A 16,507-nucleotide genomic window follows, 5' to 3' on the forward strand; every position below is an offset into this window, starting at 1 on the left:
AGTTGGGCAGTTTCTAAGAAAGTTATATCTAATCTTAATGTACAACCCAGCAATCCTACTGCTTGATATTTAACTGAGAGAAAAGAAAGCTTATGTTCCATTAACAAATGCATGTGGGGCCCCCGGGTGCCTTAGTCAGTTAAGTGTCTAACTCTTGATCTCAGCTCAGGTCTCGATCTCAGGGCCATTAGTTTAAGTCCTATGAGCCCACAGCATGGAGCCCACTTTAAAAAAAAAAATATATATATATGCGAATGGTATTAGTAACCTTACTGATAATTATCCAAACTTGGAAAAAAGCCAAATTTCCTTCAACAGATGGATGGATAAGTAAACTGTAGTATATCCATACAAAGGAATATCACTTAGCAATACAAAAGAGTTAACTCCTGATATGTATCAAATCTAAAATAAAGAAAACCAGACTCGGGGCTACATAAGGATTCTATTCTTATGACTCGTGGAAAAGGCAACAGTATAGAGACAGAAAACAGCCCAGTTGCCACTGGGAACTACAGATGGCCAGAGGGGCTCACTACAAAGTGGCAGAAGTGAACTTTGAGGGGGATGGGATGGTTCTATATCCTGATGGTGGTGCTGAGCGCATGACTGTGTGTCTGTCAAAACATATGAACAGGACACTAAAAAGGGTAAATTTTCCTTTATGTAAATTATACCTGAAAAAAACCTGACCAAATATTTTCTTTCCATATCTTAGCCAAAAACTAGAACATGAATGTTTGTTTGTTTGTTTTTTTAAAGATTTTATTTATTTATTTGTCAGAGAGAGTGAGCACAGGCAGACAGAGAGGCAGGCAGAGGCAGAGGGAGAAGCAGGCTCCCTGCTGAGCAAGGAGCCCAATGTGGGACTCGATCCCAGGACCCTGGGATCATAACCTGAGCCGAAGGCAGCTGCTTAACCAACTGAGCCACCCAGGCGTCCCAGAACATGAATGTTTAAAAATATATATTTAAAAAGGCTCTCAAGAAATGCTTATTCAAATAAATTTAACTATTAAAGTATTTCCATAGGAAGGTAGAATGAAGAACTTGGAGGCCATTAAACTAAAGCAGAAGTCTGTAGACAGAATACCACTCATACCAGTCCCCCCACCCCCCATCCGCCACCGCCCCAGGATAATGGTGAGGACAACCAAATCAAAGCAAAAGTCCTCTCTGCTGCACCCTAGAGGTTTATTATTACCTCTTAGTGCAGACCCAGCCTGAGGGAAATACAATTTTACCTGCAAAGGAACTGACATTTATTACACAGAACTACAGGAAGTATTCTCGTCTACCCCCAAGTAAATGCGAATAGAGAGGACTGGTAGAGTAGGGCCAGTTTCCATTATATTACAGAAACACTACTGCCAGGAGTATTATTCCACAGTTAGAAGATAACATGTTATTAAAAAGTAAAGAAAATGAGATTAAAAACAGCTTAGCATTATTTGCTGTAAATACAAACCCGCTCTTAGCTATCAGTGCTGGTTAGTTATCACATGGTTGGCCTGCACTTCAGTGCTGGCTGAAGATTCCCTTAGGAGTGGATGCCTTTCAACTTTCTTGAGTGAATCAGATTTTTTTACTCAAGTTTATATACTTAGTAGCCAAAATGTGGCTCCAAAATGTTCAGTTGTCTCTGTTTATCTGAGTTTTGCTTGTGTTCCTTTAAAACTGAATCATCTCTGCAAATCAGAGAGAAGTAACAGAGTATGTCAAACAGTTGTGACTGCAATGCTGCTTCCATCCAGACATCCATCCAATGTTTGTTTAGTGTCTACTATGTGTCAGTCACATGTGTGAATGCTCACAGGAATGATAAGGCTACATAGTCATTTATAGTATGCTTAGAACAGGGCCAAGCACTGTATTTTTATTAATCCTCAGGAACAAGCAATAAGGTATTTTCCAATGAGAAAACATAAGCACAAAGAGGTTAATTTGTCTAACGTCATATAGGTAGTGAGGAGCACAAGCAGAATTCAACTCAGACAGTCTGACTCAGAATCACTAGTGAACGCTGATGAATCCGGAAAAGCAGGCAGGACCAGACTATGCAGTGCTGGGCACTCCACAGGGTGCCCCTTGAACGTCATTTTCGTGGTAATACGAAGGCACTGAAGGTTTTTTAAGCAGGCGTTTTCATAAACCTACTGTGTTTTCATGTGACTAGTCTGGCTGCAGCATGGAAAATGGGTAGAAGGACCTCGCACATGAACTTATTGCCTACCGGTTCTGGAGGTCACAAGTCTCAGATGGGTCCACGGGGCTGCATTCCCTCTAGAGGCACTTGGGGAGAATCTCTGTTTGTTTTGTTTGTGGTCCTTTCCAGCCTCAAGAGAGAGCTTCCATCCCTCCATCTTCAAAGCCGGCAATATAACCTCTTTCCTTTCTGACCTCCCTGCTACCTCTTTATATGGACCTTAAATGATTACACGGAGCTCCCGGGATAATCCAGGATAACCTCCCCATTGAAAGAGTCTCACCTTAATCACATCAGCAATGTAAGGTGATATGTTTGCAAGCTCCAGGAATTAGGAGATGGATATCTTTGGGGGGCACTATTCAGCCTACTGCAACCTTCAAGTGTGTGCTTTCATGGTTAGGGGGATAGGAAGACATGGGAACACCAATGATTATCATGTCACAAAACAACTGATTGATCAACTTGGGGCATTAACTGTGTCGACCTTAGTGCTGTATACTTTCTCCATTTCTTTCTAGTTCTGGTTTTAGGCAGAGGGACTGATTTCAAGCAAAAACACATGGCTAAACAGAGGTAAAAACCATTAAACAGCAGAGTGATCACCCTGAGATCAGAGCTCCTCACCCCACCTGCCAGCACCCAATTCCAGGACCTATGGCATCCGTGTCCTTAAAACATCACTGCTCCAAGGAGCATCTCTATTTTGAAATAGAACAGAGAAAGGAAAAGAATGCTTCTCATAAACATAAGAATTTATAATAACATTTTAAGCCCCTTGAGGAAGATATTTGAAGTGATATTTGGACAAGTCAGATAAAAAACATAATTTTGACCTAATTTTAATATTCTGCAATTTGGGAGTTGAGGCTGGTTAAACCTCAAACCCTTCCCCCACTTCCACCCCCTTTTTTTGGGTAAGCAACACTGAGTAATTTGTTTAAGAGACATGTTCTGTTTCAAGAATGTATTCTTTCTTCGAAACAACAAAAAGTACCTCTTTGAAAGAAAAGTCATTCACTCGTTTTGTTCTCATAAAAGTTTAATAGAAGCCAACTAAAGTTTAAGATCTCCCAGAGGACAAATAAAGAGATTTCTCAGAAAATGTAGAATCGCAATTTTCATTGGTGCTAGGGGATTTTACACACAAATGCAATTTTATCTTACATTTAAAAGAGGTAAGTAAATAGACAAATCAATTTTAGCGGTTCTGAAATTTCATACTGGGTCATTAATTTTAAAAGATGGGACTTCAATAATAGTTAAAAGAACAGAGGCCCAAGGGTAAAGACTGAGAATAATCACCTTCAAGATTCTGACTTATCAGCAGCCTCAGATCGGAACCAAGAGTCTAAACCAGCTTCCTTGCGATGTTCTGCATTGCATTTCCACCATCAAATAGAGAAACATATGGAATTCCCTATTGTAACAACACAAAATCCCTCTTCTTTCCTTAAAACTGAATACTCTGATGTATTCTGACAAAACCAGGCTAGATCAAATTAAGACCTGCCCTCTCATCTAGTGGTGGAGACAGAGATATAAACATAATATTCAAAATGCGATAAAAATAAAATAGTTTCAGCTGCAGAATGAACACTCACTTGGGAGAAAGAGTAGAGTCAGAGAGGTCTTCCCATTGGAAATGATGTTCAGACTTAACCTGAAATAATTGGAAGTTTCTCAAAAGGCATCTCCCCCACCACCCGTCCCCGTCCCCCACTAAGTAGGAGACTTAGTCCTTGTTAAGTAGTTGTTACACTGTTTCTCTTAAAATAATCATGACAATTACACAACTGAAGTGTTGTCATTGTGGGCAATGTGACTGTGGGGAGTATCACAACCAAAATGGGCTAAATTCTCTGAGTGTCAGTTTATTCATCTGCAAAATCAGCTTATAGGGCTGTGCTATGATAACGTATATAAAGCAACTGACACTCCCAGGCATGAGGTAAGTTATCTCTTGATTGAAACAGAATACTAATTTACCTTAATAAAGTAAGCTTAATTATATAGTTCATTTGTTTCTACATTCTGGCTGATTTCCTGTATCTGGCTTTGCATGTAAAGAATTGGTCCCTGTAAAATTATTTTGTAATATGTAGTTACTACAAATCATTACGTTGTACACCAACTTAGATAATGTTATATGTCAATTCTACCTCGATACAAGTGAAAAAATAATAAAAGCAATAGTAAAAAGAAGAACTGGTCACTAACAACTCAAGATGCTTAAGCCACTGGGATTCTTTTTTGAATCAAGATATGTTCTTAATTTTAGCTACACGTGGTAAACCTACACATTGATTTTATGCTGGAATTATTCTAATAATTACCTAGGATTCTATTTAAATCCTGTTAGGACATCTTCCAAAAATATATAAATAAATCACAGTTTTAATGAGATGTATTCACATCATAAAAGTCACCTCTATGAAGTATGTAACTCAATGATTTTTAGCCTAGTCTCCAAGTTGGCAATCATCACCACAATTAGGGATATTTTCTTTACCCTCTAAGAAACCCCATCACCATTGGCAGTCACTTCTCATTTTGCCCACACTCCCCACCCATACCTATGCAATCACTAATATACCTTCTACCTCAATGAATTTGCCTATTCTAGACATTTCATCTAAGAAGAATCATAAAATATGTGATCTTTTGTGAACTGGCTTCTTTCACTTAACTTCAGGTTTTCAAGGATTTGTTTTATTTTGATTTTTACCTTTTGAGAGAGAGAGAGAGAAAGAGTGAGCAAGGGTGGGGACTGGTGAGAGAGGAAAAGAGAGATTCTTCAAGCAGACTCCCCCCTGATATCACCACCTGAGCTGAAACCAAGAGTTAGACACTTAACTGACTGAGCCACTCAGGCACCCCGTCCATTGCATGGATATACCACGTTTTTGGTGTTTTTTTTTTTTTTAAATCATTGATTGACAAGCACTGTGTTATTTCCACTTTTTGGCTATTATGAATAATACTGCTATGAACATTCGCATACAGACTTTTGTGCAGATATAGATCTTCAATTCTTTTGGGTATTTGCCTAGGAATGCAACTGCTGATTCATATAGTAATTCTATGTTTAACTTTCTGAGAAACTGCCAGACTGTTTTCCAAAGCATCTGTACCATTTCACATTCCCACCAACAGTGGGAACCAACAGGTTTCACCCAGAACCTATGAAGTTTCTAATTTCTCCACATCCTCAGCAACACTATTAGCTGTCTTTTTAATTTTAACCATCCTAGTGGATGTGACGAGGTATCTCCTCATAGTTTTGACCTGCATTTTTCCAGTGGATGATGTTGAGCAGATTTTTATGCACCTGCTGCCTACTGGGGCATCTACTTTGGAGACACGTCCATTCAAATATTTTTGTCCATTTTTCATTGGGGTATTTGTCTCCTCATTGGTGAGTTGTAAGATTTCCTTGTTTTTTTCCTGGTTACAAGTCCCTTACCAGATATGTAATTTGTAAATATTTTCTTCCATTCAGTGGATTATCTTCACTTTCTTTCTGGTATCCTTTGCAGCACAAAAGCTTTTAATTTGGGGTGCCCGGGTGGCTCAGTGGGTTAAAGCCTCTGCTTTCAGCTCAGGTCATGATCCCAGGGTCCTGGGATCGAGCCCCGCATCAGGCTCTCTGCTCGGCGGGGAGCCTGCTTCCTCCTCTTTCTGCCTGCCTCTCTGCCTACTTGTGATCTCTGTCTGTCAAGTGAGATGAATAAAATCTCAAAAAAAAAAAAAAAAAAAGCTTTTAATTCTACTGAAGCCTGACCTACCTTTTCTTCCACTGCTTTTGGATCATGTTCAAGGAACCACTGTCTAATGTGAGGTCACTAAGATTCATGCCTATGTTTTCTTCTATGAGTTTTAGAGTTTTAGTTCTCACTTTTAAGTATTTGATTTCTTTGGAATTAATTTTTGTACGTGGTATGAGCTATGGGTTGAACATCATTCTTTCGCATACTTACATGCCATTTGCTAAAAAGTTCTTTCTTCGTTGAATTGCCTTGGCATCCTTGTCAAGAATCCAATCATAAACATGAGAGCTCATTTCTGAACTCTTAGTTCTATTCCATTAGTCTGTATGTCTCTAGTACTTTATTTTTTCCTGCATTTATACAGCATAAAATATTTATACATATAGGAACATAAGAAGAAAATTGAGGGATATGTTAATCCCACTGCAGTAGACGAGCCATTGGTTCCAATTCTTCACTGCCCTCTAGCAGTTCTACACATTCACACCCTTCTCATGGCCTTATCATGGTGGGGGAGTACACTGTGGGCTGGGTGCCCTTGATTCTGGGTGTGGCCATGTCATCTGTCCTGACTTTTGAGATGTCAATGAATGTGACATAAGGAGATACTTAAAATAGGCTTGCACAGTTGGTCCTGCTCTCTTGAACACTTGCAATCACCATAGAAAGAATCCACCTTGGGTACCCATTGGTTCCAAGAGAATGACGGATGCATAGAATACACGTGACCCCACTCTGATCTGGAACCCAGCCAAATTTAGCCAGAGTCTAGTCAAAACTCAGACACATGCTTATCAATGTTTACCACTGTGGTGTTTGTGGGTGGTTGTTTGCAGCAATAGCTAACTAATAACCTACCACTTAGAGATAACTGCTCCGATCAGTTTGGGCTTTTGATTAAAAATGAGATTATGAAAAAAAATCTATTTATATATGTATACTTGGTCTGTTGTTTTTACTTAGCATCTTTCCGTAGTACCCCGTATTATTAAAAGTTCTTGATAAACTCTATTATCTACATATTTCAACCTTTGAAAGTTATCTTTCTCCAACTGTCCCCATATTATTTTTCCTATGACAAGTAAAGGTATAATGAATTTCACTCTTTTTCTCTCATATAAATCTTGGTCTCCATTTCATATTTCCATGGAATGGATTCCTATTTATAGACACCTGTAGTAAACTTCTACAACTAGAGTCCAAGGTGGGACCACCGAATCCTGAGTTCCTTCCTGTTCTTCTATTCATATTTTCACCTATACTATTTGGCTGAACCCAGATTGCTTTTCTTCTAAAAGAATACAGGCAAATTTGACTCTACTTTAAAAAAAAAAAAACACAACAATTTGGGGGATTCTTCCAGCATGTTCCACTATACTATATTTTGACATTTACAGTTTATTCTAAAGAAGAAAACTGTTGCCAAGTAAACTACACAAAGCACTCATTTTTCTTCAGGCTACGATGGAAATAGGACATGGAGACAAAATGTGAGTGCATTTTTAAAGTTATTATTGATATAGTTGATAGAAGATCAGATATCCAAGAAGATGGTATCCAGGCTAGTAGCCAAATCTAATTCTATGTCCTTAACAGTGCCTGGTGCTGTGCACAGACACATTCAGTAATTACTTCTCGAGTAACTGAATATAAGAAATAGAACATGAAAGCAGACTCTCAGGCCAGAAATTCTGGCCCTTGCAACAATTAATACCTATTTTAGGGCTTCCATAGTAACAAGTACACTACAACTGACATTAGATGTGTGGGACGTCCTAGAGTATGTCAGAGGCTGATCTCTATTTTAACTCTTCGGGGTGCTTCTTAGCAAATAAATGGATGTCTCTCTGCCACTTCCCTCTTCTCCAGGGAAAAATCACATTTTTTCAGGTCATCCAATAATGACTGACCAGTTTCATTTTGGCAACTGCTACAACAGGTACCTTAAGAACCCCACTCACTGTTCTTACACATTACCTACACTGAGCCTCCTGGAAGTCTCATTCAGGATGGTTCCTCGTCTTGCAAGTAGAACTGATCTCACCTGGCAACTGCCTCCTTGCCTCCTGGCCCTTGCCCCCCCTTCCTCCTGCATTGGCTTCTCATTGGCCACCACTCAGCTCCTTGGGCTAAGAGCGGGGGTCCCCTTACAAAGGCAATAACTGGTACCTGGCTCAGTACAGTAAGTGCTATTCTTTTTTTTTTTAAGATTTTATTTATTTATTTGACAGATGGAGATCACAAGTAGGCAGACAAGCAGGCAGAGAGAGAGGAGGAAGCAGGCTCCCTGCTGAGCAGAGAGCCCAATGCGGGGCTCGATCCCAGGACCCTGAGATCATGACCTGAGCCAAAGGCAGAGGCTTTAACCCACTTAGCCACCCAGGCACCCCCCCCCCCCCTTTTTAAAAAGATTTTATTTATTTATTTGAGAAAGAGAAAGAAAGAATGTACACAGAGGGAGAGGGAGAAGCAGACTCCTTGCTGAGCTCACGGCCTATAAGAGGCTCCATCCCAGGACCAAGGGATCATGACCTGAGCAGAAGGCAGACGCTTAACCAACTGAGCCACCCCAGGCATCCTAATCAGTGCTATTCTTATCCATCCACACCCTAGGCCCCATTTTTTAAAAATTAGCTTTGCTAGTCAGTCACCTCAAAATTCCTAGACAGAAATGGAACAAAGCAAAGGAAAAACGCAACTCAGTTTACTTCAATTAGAGCATCCCGAGGACAGCAGAGGTATTCTGCTGGAACCTGGGAGTTGACAGGGGGAACAAGGTCCTGGGCTGTGGCACTGACCCAACTGCCACCATCTGTCACAATCTGTATAGAATGAGCCGGGCTACACTGAGCTCCTAGCCCGGCTAGCCAGCAGTTTCTCACACTCAGAAACTCCCCCTGCCCCTGGCACACACAAGTATTGCAGTGCAGGGCCTGCTAGCGAAGAAGAAAAAGCCTAAGACATTCTCTTAGGTCTAAGAAGTGCTGCTATCGCGCCGCACACAGACAGAACTATTCTGCTTGTCCTCCCATGTGCCCAGCGCTGTGTGGGTGACAGAGGCACAACACATCCCTTGGCTGAATGAAGCCTATGAAGAACGCAGATACGCAGTGCTCGAGACTACCCACAGAACACTTGACCTTGTCACCCATGAGTAAATGTTACTTTCAGCTCCTGAACAGAGAGCCAAACCTCTTGAAAGAGAATAAAAATGCAGAAGAGACCGTTATCAGATAGTGGCTATCCAGACAAGAGAGATCTTTCACTTCATTCCTCCGGGGGTTGCTCTTGAGGCTCGGTCCATAACTGCTCTTACAAAGGCTCCTGGAAATGTGCTCAGAGAAGCTCTGTTTTACCCCCATGGCAAAGCAAACGGCCCGGGAGTGTGCAACCATTACAGCTGTGATGATGAAACAATGAAGAAGAACCGCCTCTAAGTCAAAAAGTACACCCAGAGATAAGAAGATTCATTTTCAATGCCCTTGCAGCTGCTCCTGATGGCATGGCCGGCACACTTCTCACTGAGTGGGGATCCAAGGCTGATTCATCGAAAAGTGAGCAAATGCCTTTTTTTCTCTAAGATCGCCCTGTGCTCTACCTCCTAAGAATTTCAGTACATGGGGAAGGGGGGAAGGAGGATAGGAAAAGGGGGAAATAATGATTTCTAAAAATACAATGAATTTTTAAAGAAAAAGGGGAAACAAAACCCCTTGTAACTATTATTAGCAGGGGCAGAACTAATAATGGTGCTATAAAACGTCTATCAGGCAGCTCATATCGATTCTGGGAATGGCACTCTATTCTTGTGCCCTTATAACTCAGCTAAGTAACTGAGGAGATTAAGTCCGTGGCCAGGTGAGTCATATTAACAAGACACAGTTTTTGTTGACCCTTATATGGGAGACTGGTTTTCCACTGCTGCAGATACTTTAGGGATTAAAAGGAAAATATAGACTCTGCCAAGATTTCTCAGAAAATACCTGAGGTTAGAAAACAGGGTATAGCAGTTAATGAAATATCTTTGTGAGGACATTTCAGAGTTAATTAAGAAAGCTACACATTAAGGAACAACAGCAAAGGGAGATGATTACATTGTATCTAACTGAAGTCATTCTGCTTTTTGTCTCTCTTGGGGATTCGGGGATTTTTTTTTTTTTTCAAGATTGTTTGACTTGATACAAAATGTACAATAATTTGAAGTATCTAAAACAAAAATAGCTAAAATATCTCACTTGGTTTTGTTAATTATTTACCCAAAGCAACATAATATTTTTACATTTTTATTTATACAGGAGAAATAGATTGAATTTTTTTTTAAAAAAGGAAAATAAAAATCCTTCAATACCCCATGAGCCTAACATTCATGAACAAGTGAAAAGTGACCGCTTTTATAGCCATACTGATTAATGTATTCAATACTCAGTTAAACGGATTATCATGCCAAAAATTTCATTACCTGGTACAATTTTTATTTTGCATGAAAGGTTGTGTTCTCTTTTGTAGTTACTGAAAAATATATTAATGTGTGTAGCTTTTTGTTAAAAGTTTGCCTTTCAAAATGAAAGAAAGATTTGGAAATCAAATCACCTCATTTGTTTTCATTACATGAAATGCTACTGGGGGAAATTTTTAGGCAAGGTACCAAATGTATCTCTCTCTCTCTCTCTCTCTCACTCTCACACACACACACACACACACACACATCCCACCCCGCCCCTGAAATGGACCAGGCTTGTTAACATGCTCCCAGCCTCCTGTGCTCTGATCTGTTTTTCCCCAGGCTAGGTTTTAGCCTACTGACTTGGTAGAGTATTAATTTGCCTCTATTCTTTACAGGACCAGGCACTTTAAGCATCTGCCCTGGGCCTGATGCTGTGCTAGGGTCTGGGTCTGCAGCCAAACGCACGGACAGGATGGATCTAGTCCTGGCCCTCTGCTATTGAGCACGGTTGTTGGAAACAAGAGGATCACCAGAGGCAGGTATGGCCAGGAGTGGGGGAGCACGGATGCGGGATGGCAAATCATACCACATGAGATTACTTGGGAGATATTCAACCACTGTTGGGAGATTAGCATCGAAGTCCTTCTTCCTTCATTTTCCCAATGGAGCACCATTCCTACCTTGGCTAAAGATTGTTTATGAATGTATAGGGCAACAATTGGAACCCATGACTTATATTTTATGACTATTTCAAAAAATTGACCAAAATCCAGGAATAAGAAGAAAAAAACTGCGTGCATTATATGCAGTCCTTATCACTCATTTATATTTTTAGGAAGACTGCATGGGTTTTCATTTGGGGAGTAATGCAATATACCTAAATGTTAAATGTGTCCTTTGCATTGCACACCTTGGGTTATTTATTTTTCATCACTCAAGAGATGAGTTTTATTGCTGATTACACTGTACAGGGAAAAAAAGAGGAAGTAAAAAAGTAAACTCTTTACTTTTAAGAGCCTAACAGAGCATGAATCCTCTCTGTTGCTTTTCAATTTCTGTGCACTGAGGTTGAATTTGGAATTAGATGTCACCACAAGTGACTCAAAAATGCTCTAAAAACAGGGTTGCATATACAACTTTGGTTATAAAACAAATGCCCCAGGCAAAAAAAAATAATAATAATAATAATAAGTTGAGAAGAAAAAAAGAGGGGAAAATATTCTTAAGTCTGAACTTCTGTAGAATTTGACCAATTCTTAGGAACACTGGGGAAATCCATTGCCAATTGCCAAAACTTTACCCAACTTTCTACAAACATCTGTAGTGCAAGAGGTTGTGCTCCTGTTTTCTCCCAAATTTCCAATAGAACACTTATCAGAAGGCAGATTCTTAGAAGGCACTCGAGGAATTTTAGGTAGACTCGGTGAAATGTCACAGGAACAAGTAACCTATGATATCTCTAAGAAGACCGAGTTTGTACTTGTGATTATTGTAATTAAGTCCAAGTTTGCTTCATTCTGCTTAACTTGAATTTATTTTAACAACTTGATAGCTTTCTGGTGGATTTTAATCGGTAGCCATAAGTAGTTGATCATATTGCCATTTTGATATATATATTTTTTTAAGTTAGAGAGGTAGCTCTATATTTCTACAGTGAAAGGTTGCCCAGCTGACATCTATTTAACAATAAGCCTTTGGATTAAAGACATGGCCTGGAGAGATTTGGGTTGTTTTTCCAGCAGTGGTAATTGCTATGCCTGAGACCAGAAATAATAATGGATCACGGACAAAGGCTGGAGGAGCTTTCAGGGAACAGAACAGAGAATGAACAGGATTACGGAAAACCCGGGTCAACTGCCAAAGCTCCAGTAATACCCAGTCTTGGGGGGAATTTAGCTGCCTCACAAAAAAATTGCCATTCTCACTAATATTTTGACTTCTATTTGAGAGTCTTGTGTTGTCTGTAGGACACCTAATTTTGTTGTGTCACCTTTTTGAATGGAAAATATCGCAATGAGATGAGAAAAAAAAGGGTATGGCTGTTTAATAGCCCCCCAAAATAATAATAATCATCATCGGAAAAATTTTGAGTGATTGAATACAAAACGTAATTCCATTTTTCAGCAGCTACGATGTTGGAATATGTAATGAATTCTAGGGGAATGTGCTTGGTTATGTAAAATATTCAGTTATCTACCCACTTAGACACTCAACAGTTTCATCTTTCAATTACTTAACTGCAAAGAACAAATACATGTTTGGTCATAATGTACTATTTACTTTGCCAGCCAGTACAGGTCGCTAGGGAATATCAATCTTGCATTTCTTTTTTTCTGACCTAGAATTCCTCTTAATGACAATTAGTGCAAAGTTAGTGCATATATAACATTTCAGGAAATGCTGACGTTTCAAAGATGTGACCTTACCTTGCAGAGGAAACGGTCTTTATTGTTATTTGTTAAAGGTTTTTTTTTTTTTAAGTTTTATTTTTGTATCTTTGCTTCTCAACAAATTACTAATGCTTCCCTATAACTCCTTAAAATTCTTACTTGTTGAAAAATTTTAAAGTATTAAAATACCTTTTATTGTCCTTGCCATTTTTAAAGTCCTCTTTCTACACAGTGTGAGATCAGAGTAAGAGAACATTATTTTTATCAAAAGTAGCACAATTCTGATTAGCAATTCTCTATTTGAAAAAAATTGAATGATTTGTATGACATTGCTGTTTGTTCTATATTGAGATATTTTACTAATTTCGTTACAAAGTTAAGAGTGATAGTAGTAAGTAAAGTAATAAGTTGATTAAATAGTAAGCTCAAAAATAATAATTAAAAATTTCTTTATTCGGGCGCCTGGGTGGTTCAGTCCTTAAGCGTCTCCCTTCGGCTCATGTCATGATCCTGGGGTCCTGGGATGGAGCTCCGCATCGGGCTCCCTGCTCAGCAGGAAGCCTGCTTCTCCCTCTCCCACTCCCCCTGCTTGTGTTCCCTCTCTCGCTATGTCTCTGTCAAATAAATAAATAAAATATTTATTTAACAAAAAAAGATTTTTTTTCTCCATTTAGCCAAAAGTCATCTTCTGTGGTTCTGCCACCATTATATTTGCAAATACCAGTCCTTTTAAATAAACTTTCTAAAAAATATTGTATTTTTACATAATCATTATACCCAATGTAGGACTCAAACTTATGACCCTGAGTCCAAGAGTCACATGCTCTTCCAACTGAGCCAACTAGGTGTCCTTTTTAAAATAAATTTTTAAACTGAATACTTGAAGTCATTTAAATTAGTACAGAGCATAGGCTTTGCTGTTGGAAGATCCAAGATTACGTCTAAATTCCATTATCTATTAGATGTTTGATCTTTGGAAAATTATTTGAGTTTGCAGACTCTTTTTCTTCATTGTCAATTGGCTAATAACCATGTGGGCCACCCACGGAATAAAAGGAGGCATGAGAAATGAAAGGAAGAACTGCTTTGTAAAACCCAGGGTAGCACACAACACTGGGAAGCTGTTAAAATTCTTTGTTCCTTAAAATCCAGTCCATATGAAAAATGCCTTTCAGTATCTCCAGAGGAAACCCTCAAGATTTCTAATTGATAATTCCCAACAAGGCATCCACTCCCTTCTTTGACATCATGTCCTACAGGATGCTGACATTAACACCCACACTTTCCAGGCTGCCATATTGATTTATCACAACATTACAACTCTAGAGTCTGTTTCATTGTCCAGTTGTTTCAAGTAGGTAGCAAGACGGTGTTTATTTTCTTTAGGCCTGTAACTATGTGTTTTTTTTTTTTTAAAGATTTTATTTATTTATTTGACAGAGAGAGATCACAAGCAGGCAGAGAGGCAGGCAGAGAGAGAGGAGGAAGCAGGCTCCCCGAGCTAGCAGAGAGCCCGATGCGGGGCTCGATCCCAGGACCCTGAGATCATGACCTGAGCCGAAGGCAGCAGCTTAACCCACTGAGCCACCCAGGCGCCCCTTTAATTCCTTTTTTGGCCTGGCCCTATTTGGATTCATCAAAATATTTAACCTCTCCAAAGCTCAAAGTGTCATAAATTTATTCCAAGTTTTGTGATACAAAGTGTCTCTTCCACACATTAAAATTGTTTTAAAGTTTCTTGTCATGTTGCCTCATATTTAAATACTTGTTAATTAAAATTAGAATTTGCTATCTGATTAACAGTTCCCAGAATTTTTACTGTTCAAAGATCTGCTCTGGTCTCCTGCTCAGTACCCGAACTCACCCACTTAATTTCTGTTCTACGGCTTTGCCCTTTCTGTGGATTCCACGAGGACTGCCTTTCCCCTTTGTGTGACAAGAGCTCTAGTTAGGGGACGCATGGGTGGCTCAGTCAGTTGAGGGATTGGTCAGCTTGTGATCTTGGGGTCATAAGATTGAGCCTTGCGTTGTTGGGCTCCGTGCCCAAGTCCGCATGGAACTCTCTCTCCCTTTTTTTCTATCCCTCTCCCCTGTTCTCTCTTTTCCCCCCTAAAATACATAAATAAATCTTTAGGGGGAAAAATAAAAAGAACTCTAGTTAATCCTTCTGGAGTCAATTCAAAAATCTCTTGGTTCTTACTGTGTCCCATTCACACCTTTATTGCAACAGTGTTTAACTGGACTACAATTATTCATTTACATTTCATCCTGCCCTTCAGACTATGGATCCACTTTTTAAAGACAAAACCCAAGATTTGTTCATATTTGTATTTTTAGCACATAACAGATAGTTCATAATGTTAAATGGGAAAAGTTCTACATTTTACAGTAAAACGTATCTTCCAGTTTCTCTTAAAAATGGCATCTGGTGGTGATTTGGATCTTCATCCTTCTGTTTTCTGTAGGATGGGATTATCATGGCATCTGCATTACTGATTCTGTTGTGGGCTATGGTGATACTGAGAGCAGACTCACTTCCTGATAAAAAATGTAGGTACCACCTATTAAATTCAGCAGTGTTTCTTTAAAAAAAATATATATATACACGGGACGCCTGGGTGGCTCAGTTGGTTGGACGATTGCCTTTGGCTCAGGTCATGATCCCGGAGTGCTAGGATCGAGTCCCGCATCGGGCTCCCAGCTCCACGGGGAGTCTGCTTCTCTCTCTGACCTTCTCCTCGCTCATGTTTTCTCTCACTGTCTCTCTCTCTCTCAAATAAATAAATAAAATCTTAAAAAAAAATATATATATGTATGTGTATACATATATATATATATATATATATATATATATATATATAAAACAAAAAATGATAGCCTTATTTTTTTCCCTTAAAAAAATCCCTCAATATGAAAACTATGTATGGATTGTTAAAAGAAGAATATTTATTCTTATCAGAATCCAAACTCTTTAAACACACTAGTACTTGAAGAAAACAAAGTTGGCTGGAATGCACATTTGATGACAATGGGGAACCATATTCAGAGTTTGGGCGCATGGGCTCTGTGGAATGGAGCTGGGGCCCATGTGTGGAATGGCTTCCCATGCAAGCAAGGGGCTGGTTACGAGTCCTCACAACCAAAGAATAAAAAACTTCCACTATGTTTTGGTTCAGAAACTTGTTAATCTATGGATTTGGTATAAGGACAGAGTCTAAAAAAAGAAAATTATCACACAGTCTGTATGTAGTGTTGTCTAAGAGAACTTTCTATGATAAGGACACTATTCTATATCCTCATTCTGTAATGGAGAAGACACTACACGTAAGCGACACAGAGTGCTTGAAATATGGCTCATGCAACTAAGGTAAGGAATATTTGGTTTAACTCACATTTAAATAACCATATATGGCCAGTGGCTACTAATGGACAATGTTTTATAGACAAAGCCCTACAAGCCTTATATGTGACAGGTATGGATGCAGAGTTGTACAAGGCTATTCAAAATTAAAGGTCAATGGAAATATCCGACCAAGTAGTAAGTGAATAAAATTCAGTTTCCTAATAGTGTGTACAATATTGTCCTAGTTTTAGGAAGCAATTTAAAAAGTTGTAGCAACATATGCCAAGGACAGAAAATAATGAATGTATCACATATTAACACTATTCTCCGTTGCAGGATTAGAGATAATTTTTCTTT

General features: G+C 39.2%; 1 protein-coding gene across 1 annotated transcript in view; it reads left to right on the top strand.

Annotated features, from left to right (window-relative positions):
- Positions 1-9,465: 9,465 nt before the first annotated feature.
- IL5RA (interleukin 5 receptor subunit alpha) overlaps positions 9,466-16,507 on the top strand; it is a 37,081-nt gene continuing 30,039 nt past the window's right edge. Inside the window, exons 1-3 of the mRNA XM_047710142.1 lie at positions 9,466-9,530; positions 10,813-10,956; positions 15,273-15,357. Of these exons, the coding sequence (XP_047566098.1) occupies positions 15,285-15,357 (73 nt within the window). The 5' untranslated portion in view covers positions 9,466-9,530; positions 10,813-10,956; positions 15,273-15,284. The remainder of the gene's footprint in view (positions 9,531-10,812; positions 10,957-15,272; positions 15,358-16,507) is intronic.

Source organism: Lutra lutra, chromosome 1 (genome assembly GCF_902655055.1).
Source record: "Lutra lutra chromosome 1, mLutLut1.2, whole genome shotgun sequence".
NCBI classification, from domain to species: domain Eukaryota; kingdom Metazoa; phylum Chordata; class Mammalia; order Carnivora; family Mustelidae; genus Lutra; species Lutra lutra.